This window comes from Cherax quadricarinatus, chromosome 71, assembly GCF_038502225.1.
Source record: "Cherax quadricarinatus isolate ZL_2023a chromosome 71, ASM3850222v1, whole genome shotgun sequence".
Lineage (NCBI taxonomy): Eukaryota > Metazoa > Arthropoda > Malacostraca > Decapoda > Parastacidae > Cherax > Cherax quadricarinatus.
The window spans coordinates 8,000,517-8,012,281 of NC_091362.1; the positions used below are offsets into that span (position 1 = coordinate 8,000,517).

At 40.9% G+C, this 11,765-nt stretch overlaps 1 protein-coding gene across 4 annotated transcripts in view; it reads right to left on the reverse strand.

The window, feature by feature from the left end:
- Positions 1–11,765, reverse strand: part of LOC128700403 (minichromosome maintenance domain-containing protein 2-like) — a 135,682-nt gene that overhangs the window by 113,248 nt on the left and 10,669 nt on the right. For all 4 annotated transcript variants that reach the window (XR_011393984.1, XM_070099992.1, XM_070099991.1 and 1 more), the window contains one exon: positions 11,417–11,565. Coding sequence is in view for 3 of the 4 variants with exons in the window: in XM_070099992.1 (XP_069956093.1) it covers positions 11,417–11,565 (149 nt within the window). In the remaining variant the exon portion in view is untranslated. The remainder of the gene's footprint in view (positions 1–11,416; positions 11,566–11,765) is intronic.

An 11,765-nucleotide genomic window follows, 5' to 3' on the forward strand; every position in this document is an offset into this window, starting at 1 on the left:
GAAGTCCATATACACAATATCATATTCATTACCATGATCTACCTCCTCAAATACCTTAGTGAAAAAAGTTAATAAATTCGTAAGGCAGGAACGCCCCTTTGTAAAACCATGCTGAGATTCGTTGATTAATTTATGCTTTTCAAGGTTAGCACAGGCACCTCTGTGACCACAAATGCAAGTTTTTTACAGACGAATCTCCAGCTAGCGTGGCCGTGACGAACTCTAGCTCAAGTCCCTTCACTGCCGTCAACATGACTTAAGAAATCGTAATGACACGATTGCAAATAAACCATACCCCCGGCCGGGGGTATGGTTTATTTGCAATCGTGTCATTACGATTTCTTAAGTCATGTTGACGGCAGTGAAGGGACTTGAGCTAGAGTTCGTCACGGCCACGCTAGCTGGAGATTCGTCTGTAAAAACTTGCATTTGTGGTCACAGAGGTGCCTGTGCTAACTTTCCTATGGTGTAGAAATATACCTAGTTGGATGAATCTTTTCAAGGTGGCTACGAACTGCCTCGGCAATTATTGATTCCATAAATTTTCCCACTATGGAGGTTAGGCTTATTGGTCTATAGTTCGAAGCTAAGGACCTGTCACCTGTTTTGAAAATAGGTATCACATTTGCCATTTTCCACTTATCTGGCACCATGCCAGTTTGTAGTGATATGTTGAAAAGATTAGCCAAAGGTGTGCTAAGCTCCTCTTTACATTCCTTTAGAACCCTTGCATACAGTTCATCAGGGCCTGGGGATTTGTTAGGTTTTAATTTATCTATTTGCCTAAGGACCATGTCACTTGTGACCCTAATCGTGCACAGTTTATTATCGTCCTGTTCTACATAATTTATCATTACTGGAATATCGCTGGTATCCTCCTGTGTAAAAACTGAGAGGAAGTATGTGTTAAAAATTCTACACATTTCCTTATCACTGTCAGTGAGCTGACCCGAGGAACTTTTGAGTGGGCCTATCTTGTCCCTGATCTTACTTCTGTATACCTGAAAGAATCCTTTTGGGTTAGTCTTCGATTCTCTTGCAACTTTAACCTCATAATCTCTTTTTGCTTTTCTAATTCCCTTTTTTATTTCTCTCTTTAACTGAATATATCGATTTCTTAATTGCCCCTCTCCTCTTTTGATTTGCCTATATATGCCTCTCTTTTGACCAATCAGATATTTTAATCTATTGTTCATCCATTTAGGATCATTTTTGTTTGATCTGATTTCCCTATTTGGAACATAATTTGACTGAGCAGCTAGAACTATGCCCTGGAAAGCATCATATCGGCAACCATCACCACCTACCTGACCCTTAGTCAGGTCATTCCAGTTCAGCCCACCTAAGTAATTTTTCAGTCCTATGAAATCAGCCAAGCGAAAGTCAGGGACGGAGACTTGATTGCCATTATTAGGGGAATTCCATGATATATTAAAACTGAGTGATTTGTGATCACTTTCCCCAAGCTCATCATTAACCTCAAGATTATTAATTAGTGTTTCCCTACTGGCAAGAACCAAGTCAAGGAGGTTATTTCCCCTAGTTGGCTCTGTCACAAACTGTTTTAAAAAACAATCCTGGATCGTATCAAGAAAGTCACCTGACTCTAAATTTCCTGTCAAATTGCTCCAGTCAATCTGTCTATAGTTGAAATCTCCCATTAGCACAACATTTTCGTATGTAGATGCCTTACGAATTTCGTCCCATAGAAGTTTACTGCACTCCCTATCAAGATTTGGGGCCCTGTAAATCACACCCAAAATTAGTTTTTCTCGGCTGCCATCTATAGGCCTTGCCACTTCAGTATGCCCAGACTTGCCTCACCCTCACTCACACAGCGGCCTAGCAGGAAGACACAAGTACTCCCAGCTCTCTCTCGTGGGCATGGCCCTCCCGGGCCATGGGCACAACACAAGCCTGTGTACCCACCACGACATTAACAATACAGTAAGAAGCCTCCGAAGACGTATCATTTAACCACCCGCTACAGCTAACCAAACAAGTTCGTTATATTGGTACCAGCGGTGATCGCAGCGTTGTGTTTACCCTGAGAGAGGAAGGAGAGGTATGAAGTCATCTTCACTTCATCACCCTACACAAGAAGCATCCGTCTCTCAACAAGTTATCCTGATGTCGTGTCTGCACGTTTGAGCATCCAGACACAGGTACAAGCAGGATTCAGGCCGAAATTTGCCGAAATTCTCCGAGAATTGTAAGTGGCGTCACAGTGACCCCATGTCACAGTGACCCCACACTACAGTGACTCCACGCTACAGTGTCCCACGCTGTTTCTCAAGTCACGTGTTCAGCGTCACTTGTATGTTGCTGTTGTTGTTCAGCTCAGCACATTTGTTTCAGCAAGCCAGAGGTGAGTTTTGTGGTGATTTCTGCGTCCAGTGTGAGCTTCTCCACGTGTTTGTGGGTGGAGGAGGAGGAGGAATGGCCAGATGCTCCCTCGCCATACACTCACCCATGCTCCTCGCTCACCCGTCTACCATACACCACTCACCACTGCCCACTCCCTCTGCTGTGTTTTCTGCTGTTTTTCGTGTGATTCATTGCCAGAGCTGTGTATCCGAGTGCCCGAATTTGCCGAAATTCTCCGAGAATTGTAAGTGGCGTCACAGTGACCCCACGCTACAGTGTTCCACGCTGTTTCTCAAGTCACGTGTTCAGCGTCACTTGTATGTTGCTGTTGTTGTTGTTCAGCTCAGCACAGCCGTTTCAGCAAGCCAGACGTGAGTTTTGTGGTGATTCCTGCATCCAGTGTGTTTCCCTGTGTTTGTGGGTGGGAGGAGAGACCGCCAGATGCTCCCTCGCCATACACTCACCCGTCTACCATACACCACTCACCACTGCCCACTCCCTCTGCTGTGTTTTCTGCTGTTTTTCGTGTGATTCATTGCCAGAGCTGTGTATCCGAGTGCCCGAGGCCACTCGAAGCTACATGGATCAGCATGCCACGTAGATCACGACACCACGTGGGTGTGGCCGATGTCACGTAGACCTACGAGCTACGTGAGTTACCAGATGTCCCAGGCCACATGCTGTGGTCTGCTGCCCGCATCACATTGACGTCACCCACGATGCTGCCCGACTTCATGACGTCATGATGTCTGCCTGACGTCACCTCGAGATGTCTGCTGACGTCACCTCAAGATGTCTGCTGACGTCACCTCGAGATGTCTGCTGACGTCACCTCGAGATGTCTGCTGACGTCACCTCGAGATGTCTGCTGACGTCACCTCGAGATGTCTGCTGACGTCACCTCGAGATGTCTGCTGACGTCACCTCGAGATGTCTGCTGATGTCACAGTGCTGCTGACGTCACCTCGAGATGTCTGCTGACGTCACAGTGCTGCTGACGTCACCTCGAGATGTCTGCTGACGTCATCACGCCTGACATCACATGATGTCACATCGAGTGTTTCTAGTAATTATTTCCGTATTGTCGAGAAGATTGAGAGAAAATATATGTCGTGTGTTAATTAATTCCTCTCAGTCAGTGTTCTCACATGTTGTACCGCGGTGTGTGTGTAAAGTTTCCGTGTGTCCAGTGAGGTCTGAGCCAGACCTGACTAGCACCACTGTGTTAAGTCACCCATGTAACCAGTGTGTTTGACAGCTGATTACTCAGCCCTGAGCGTATGAGCCCTCTTGTACAGAAAGCCTTTATGCTCGTCACTTGTGTTGTTCTGCAGAATCGTACCTGCTACGATTCCCATCGAGATTTGTTTCACTTCACCTCCAGACCGTCAGAGTGCAGTTATATATAGAGAAACAAGTCTGGGGATGCTTAGACTAACCCCTGCTATAACTCCAAATGTCGAGAGATGATACTCGTCAAGCCGCAGGCAGGCCTGTCGGCAGGCGCTGTGTCAGCCTTGTGTCACAAGCTTCAGTGAGCAGCCTGCACAAAGAAGATGTCACTTTGACTGCTAGCTCGCTCACTGCAGTCTGGTGTATGATGTTACGACTCCCAGTCGTCTCTGCCACGACTCGCTCCACAACTCGCTCCACGCTCGCCGGCAGTGACAGCCCAGCGACAGTACCAGTCGAGAAGTGTCCTCCTGAGTCGCTTGCCAGAAGTCCTGCCCAGTTGCCGAGTTTGTCGACGCCTCACTCGAGGGCACCAGCATGTTGTGCCCCAGGTTGAGTGAAACCTGCAGCGACTCCTACGATGTCTGCTTCACCGTTCCAGAGGAGACCGTAACCTGTTACGTCACAGCTCAGGTGCAGCGATGTCTCCTGTGTTGCAGTATCTGTCCAGACGCAGGAAGGCCTGCAGTGTTGCCCTTCGACGCTCACTGCCTATGACCACGATGTTTAGCACACCCCACATGTTTTTTTCTTCCTTCCCTGTAGGAAGTTTTTTTTCCATGTTCATATGTATATATATGTTTTTATTTTGTGTTCTGTGCCCTGTTCCTACGAGAGAGAGACCGAGTTTCTTTTACTACCAGTATTGTCGCGTCGGGACATCGCACGGTAGGTGGCCGAGCGTATATAGACAGCCTGTACTGTCTGCGCAGACAGCCCCTGCTGTCTGCCAGCTAAGTTCATATTTTCGCGCCACTCAGGTGCTGCCATCTATAGGCCTTGCCACTTCAGTATGCCCAGACTTGCCTCACCCTCACTCACACAGCGGCCTAGCAGGAAGACACAAGTACTCCCAGCTCTCTCTCGTGGGCATGGCCCTCCCGGGCCATGGGCACAACACAAGCCTGTGTACCCACCACGACATTAACAATAAAGTAAGAAGCCTCCGAAGAAGTTTATCATTAACCACCCGTTTGCAGCACCTACCAAACAAACTCGTTATAATATATATACACACACACACACACACACACACATATATATATATATATATATATATATATATATATATATATATATATATATATATATATATATATATATATATATATATATATGCAAAACAACCACTGTGAAAGAGTAATGAAATTTTAAGTGCTTTCGTGACTAATACATCAAAGGAAAGCAATTAAAGGGCTAAGACCACACCTCACAGTCAATTCCCACAACAAAGAAACACCTGATGCGTGACAATACCGGACTCATAAGAAAAGAGGAACACTGCAGTAGGTCCGCTGGTCCAACTAGACAGGTCCTCACGACATCATCAACAGGAACTTACGTAAACAAAGAAGTAACATCAAAACTAACCATGTTAAAATCATTTAAGTCAGTCATTGAGCTTAATTTATCAACTAAATCTAAGTTGTTTTTAACATTAAAGTTAGAAATTTTACCAACAATAGGGATCAAAATGTCAACAAGCCATTTGGATAATTTATACGAAACTGATCCTATGGAGCTAATAATTGGTCTAATTGGATTACCTGGTTTGTGTGTTTTTATTAGTCCATACATGTAAGGTAAAGATGGATTAGTGGAAGTAAATTGTTTGATTAATTCATCTTTGCCTTTTAGTAGAAGTTTTATTGTTTTATTGAAATTACTGTTAATGGTTACTAAGGGATTCTTTCTAAGTTTAGAATAGGTTTCAGTATCATCTAAGAGATTATTCATTTTTTCTTGGTAATCATTTTATTTCATAATTACTATTGCATTTAATTTATCTGCTTTGGTAAGCCGCAATTTTTTATTATTATTAAGTGTATCATAAGACTTAAAGAATCTTTGAGGGCAATTGGGAATGTTTTGTTTTAACATAGAGCTATATACCATTCCTTTACTAATATTAATTTCATCAGTGGATAAATCAGAAGAGTTACACTTAATAATAATAAAAAATTTCGCCTTACCAAAGCAGATAAAATAAATGCAATAGTAATTATGAAAGAAAATGATTACCAAGAAAAAATGAATAATCTCTTAGATGATACTGAAACCTATTCTAAACTTAGAAAGAATCCCTTAGAAACCGTTAACATTAATTTCAATAAAACAATAAAACTTCTACTAAAAGGCAAAGATGAATTAATTAAACACTTTACTTCCACTAATCCATCTTTACCTTACATGTATGGACTAATAAAAGCACACAAACCAGGTAATCCAATTAGACCAATTATTAGCTCCATAGGATCAGTTTCGTATAAATTATCCAAATGGCTTGTTGACATTTTGAGCCCTATTGTTGATAAAATTTCTAACTTTAATGTTAAAAACAACTTAGATTTAATTGATAAATTAAGCTCCTTGACTGACTTAAATGATTTTAACATGGCTAGTTTTGATGTTACTTCCTTGTTTACGAAAGTTCCTGTTGATGATTTATTAAGTTTCTTATCTGAAGAACTCGTTAATTATGATTTACCATTACCAGCTCCTACCATCATTAAACTTATTAAACTTTGCATTGTTGATGCAAAATTTGTATTTAATGATAAGTTTTACACTCAGAAATTTGGTATGGCAATGGGAAATCCTCTTTCACCTGTTCTTAGTAATCTATACATGGAATTTTTTGAAACAAGATTGCTTAACACAATCCTCCCTAATAGAGCAAAATGGTTCAGATATGTTGATGATATTTATGTCTTATGCCCAAGAATGTAAACATACACCATTTCCTTGGCAAATTAAATAGCTTAGCCCATTCTATAAACTTTACTGTTGAGTTTGAGGAAAATAATTCATTGCCTTTTCTAGATGTTTTAATTATTAAGAGTAATAATGAATTAAAATTTAAAATTTACAGAAAACCTACAAATAACTGTTCCTATATACACTATTATTCTTCCCATCAAGATATAGTTAAACTGTCTGTTTTCTCATCAATGTTTTTGAGAGCTTTACGTATTTGTAGTTCAGAGTTCATAGATGAAGAAATACCCAAAATTTATGAAATAGCCATTGATCTGAAATACCCGAGAAATGTAATTGATAAATCATTTAAAATTGCTAGAAATACTTTTTACAACCCAAAAAGGGACAACCAACCTTATTCAACTAAAAATATGTTGGTTCTCCCTTACCATGAAAACTTGGTTGATATGCCTTCTCTTCTAAAGACTTTTAATATTAAAGTTGTATTTAAAAATCTTGATACAGTAAAAAAACTTTTGATAAAGAATTCCCCCCAAAATGCTGACGGGTGTGTCTATAAGATTCCTTGTAAAATTTGCGATAAAGTTTATTACGGTCAAACTGGTAAAAGTCTCGAACTTAGATTAAAACAACATAAATATAGCATTAGAAATGGACAAGATTCAAATGCTCTATTTATTCACGTGAGAGATTTTAACCATCCAATTGATTTTCAAAAAGTTGAGAAAGTTGTATCAAGCAAGTCCATGGTTGACAGGAATATAAATGAATCTTGCTTCATTAAAAGCAGTTTTGAAAATAATATGAATATTTCCTTAGGTTTATATAAATTAGATTCATTTATAATTAATAAAATTTGGTTAGAATTTAATAATACATTGGACAAATAATAAACCTTATTTCTTGGGTAGAATATTTTGTTAGTGGGATGTCGTGAGGAGACGGCCGACTTGTTGAAAAAAAAAAAAAAAAAAAAAAAAAAATATATATATATATATATATATATATATATATATATATATATATATATATATATATATATATATATATATATATATATATATATATATATATATATATATATATCCCCTTTACCTTTGTATATGGCAAACAGGACAAAAGAGAATGCAAAAATTATAGAGAAATAAGCCTGTCCATGGAAGCAAAGAGGGGAATGAACGAGAGTATAGTTATACCAACACTCTTATATGGGTGTGAAACATGGGTGGTGAATTTTGCAAAAAGGAGAAAGCTGGAGGCAGTGCAGATGTCATGTCTGAGGGCAATGTGTGATGTGAATATAATGCAGAGAATTCATAGTTTGGAAATTAGGAGGGGGGTGTGGAATTACCAAAACTATTATCCAGAGGGCTGAGGAGGGGTTGTTGAGGTGGTTTGGACATATAGAGAGAATGGAACAAAATAGAATGACTTCGAGAGTGTACAGATCTGTAGTCTAGGGAAGGCAGAGTAGGGGTCGGCCTAGGAAAGGTTGGAGGGACGGGGGGAAAGAAGGTTTTGTGCGTGAGGGGCTTTGACTTCCAGCAAGCATGCGTGAGCATAATAGATAAGAACATAAGAACATAAGAAAGAAGGAACACTGCAACAGGCCTACTGACCCATGCGGAGCAGGCCCATGTGACCCCCTGGATTAGCCCAATGACCCACCCAGCCTGGTCACCTCCACTCAAGGATGGAGCACGGCACCAGACCCTGCAGCACAAGCTAGTCAGGTCAGGAAATATTAACAAAAAATACATTTTATAGATAATAAAAATAGTTTTGCATACAGAAAAGGCACGACTAAATTCAAGGCTCCTATATGAACATATTTACTTCTTCCATATCCCCTCCCTCTAATATGATATCCAATTGTTCTTTACCTAACTCGTTTGATTCCCTTATCACTTTACTCTTATCCATGGTCACTTTCAACTTCCTTTACACACCCTCTCAAACTCGTTCACTAACCTTTGCAACTTCTCTTTAGAATCTCCCAAAAGGACAGTATCATCAGCAAGAAGTGACTCTTGTCAACTCCCATTCTGTATTTGATTCCACATAATTTAATCCCACTCCTCTCCCCAACACCCTAGCATTTATTTCTTATACAACCCCATTTATAAATAGGTTAAACAATCAAGGTGACATCATGCATCCCTGTCTAAGGCCTACTTTTACCGGGAAGTAAACTCCCTCTCTCCTACACACCCTAACCTGAGCCTCACTATCCTCATAAAAACTCTTTACAGCATTTAGTAACTTACAACCTATTCCATCACTTGCAACATCTGCCACACTGCTTCCCTATCCACCCTGTCACGTGCCTTTTCTAAATCCATAAAAGCAACGAAAACTACCATACCTTTATCTAAATATTGTTCACTTAAATGCTGTCTGTCTCCCACCTAGGCAGGGTGACCCGAAAATAGAAACACTTTTACCATCATTTGCACTATCACTGTCTTGCTAGAGGCGGGCAGATACGACAGTTTAGATGTCCCTGTAAACAGTAAATATCCTAAACCCCTCATTTAGAGTGCAGGTAATGCATGTCCCACCTCCAGGACTGTAAGTCCGGCTAACCGGTTTCCCTGAATCCCTTCATAAACAGGGTGACCCATATGTTTGTTCATATATTTAAAATTTAATAATTTTTTGTTTATTTTTTTCAGTTTGAATTAGAGAAGCTCCAGCAACAGCATGGAAGTTACACGGTTCAACAACTCATTAAAACGGCTGCTTTTTTGTTTTGTTTTGTTTTGTTGTTTTTATCTGGGAAGCCAACGGAGTGTTTCTGAAACACACCGAAAATATTGTTCATTTTTCAATGTTAGACATTCTTCCTCGTTGGTCACCATAAAGCGGTTGGTGGCTAAATTTGAAGAGTCAGAGACAGTCATAGATTCCAGAACCGCTAGACCAAGAATATCGGCTCAAAAAATTATTGGACCTTATTTTTATAAGGAAGAAGGCCATCAAGTTACGATGAATAGTAGTGCACGATATATGGAAATGATCGAAAAAAAATTCCTGCCAGAATTAGGAGGACAAGTTGAGCGGTCCTGGTTCCAACAAGATGGTGCCACTTGCCATACAGCGAGAGCAACAATGAATCTCCTCAGACATCGTTTCCCAAATCGCTTGATTTCAAAAAGTGGTGACATCAGATGGCCCTCAAGACCACCAGATCTATCGGCTCCGGATTCTTTCTTTGGGGTTACCCCAAAGAAAAAGTTTACATCGATAAACCACAGACGTTACAACACCTCAAAGAAAATATTCGACTGGTAATTACAAGAATAAGCAATGATACACTATGTCAAGTGATGCAGAATGCCCTCAAAACAGCTGAAATTTGTGAGCGGGCTCAAAGCCGCTATTTATGAAACATTATTTTTAAAAAATAGTGTATAAATCTCGGAAACATAAAAATTCAATTGTCGTAACCAATTTTTTTTCTACATATATATATTTTTTTTTTTAGCAAAACCAACATATGAACAAATTTATGGGCCACCTTGTATTACCCTGCTCACACTCCAACAGCTCGTCAAGCCCCCAAAACCATTCGTCTCCACTCACTCCTAATAATACACGCACACACACATACACACACACACACACACACACACACACACACACACACACACACACACACACACACACACACACACACACACACACACAAAGGGGCCAAGAGCTAGGACTCGACCCCTGCAACCACAAATAGGTGAGTACACACAAAGGGATCTGGACAGGTTGCAAGGCTGGTCCAGCAACTGGCTCCTGAAATTTAACCCCAAGTGCAGGATCGTGAAGATTGGGGAAGGTCAAAGAAGACCTCAGACAGAGTACAGGCTAGGGGGACAAAGGCTGCAAACCTCACTCAAGGAAAAAAATCTTAGTGTGCATAATACCGAGCACATCTGAGGCGCACATCAGCCAAATAACTGCTGCAGCATATGGGCGCCTGGCAAACCTAAGAACAGCGTTTCGACACCTTAGTAAGCAATCGTTCAAGATTCTGTACACCTTGCACGTCAGGCCCATATTGGAATATGCACCACCAGTATGTAACCCACACCTGGTCAAGCATGTCAAGAAATTAGAGAAAATGCAAAGGTTTGCAACAAGAATAGTCCCGGAGCTAACAGGTATGTCCTACAAGGAAAGGTTAAGGGAAATCAACCTGACGACACTAGAAGATAGGAGGGATAAGGAGACACATAATAGCGACATATTTATTACTGAAAGGAATTGACAAGATGGATAGGGACAGGATGTTTCAGGGATGAGACCCAGCAACAAGGGGTCACAACTGGAAGTTGAAGACTCAGATAAGTCACAAGAATGTTAGGAAGTATTTTTTTAGTCATAGAGTTGTCAGGAAGTGGAACAATCTGGAGAGAGATGCAGCGGGGGTAGGATCCATGCATAGCTTTATAAAGAGATACGATAAAGCTCATGGAGCAGGGAGAGTGGACCTAGTAGCGACCAGCGAAGAGGCGGGACCAGGAGCTGTGACTAGACCCCTGCAACCACAAGTAGGTGAGTATATACACACACACATGCATATACATAGTCATACCTCGGTTTTTCTTAAGATTTTCCCTCAGTGTGATTGAAATACCAAAAACACTGATGTTTGACAATCAGTGACACAAATTATTTCATACTTACAATTTTAGGAGTTTATGCGTTATAAAAAATGTCTACAGACTACGTAGTATTAACAATATTTTTTCTCTCCTGGTACTTGATTGGCAGAAGCTTTACAAGACAGTGCTAACATTACAATATGAATTTAATATTAAATTTATTCGTGAATGATGTGTGTGAGACATAACTTCCAGCCATGATGCCTATGACTTACGTGTAGGTTGTTGGCAGCATGACGGAGATGACCCTCCCGGAGACTAGAGCAAGCGTGGGCTGCTGCAGGTATAGTGGTAAGTCTTTGATCCCGCCCAACACCCACTCCTTCACCCACGGTATACCAACCACACGGAGAGGCGCGTGGATCTACAAACATCACATAACCTCATGAGGCAATATTGGCTTGTCAGAAAAGATAATCTAATAGCAGAGGAATAAACATTTACAGAACTGTAGCTGGGCCATTTTCAACCCACAACGCTGAATAAAGGTTGACTAATAACATTATAACAGTGGCACACAACACCAACAAGATGAGGACTTAGACATGTGCAACTACCGGGCAT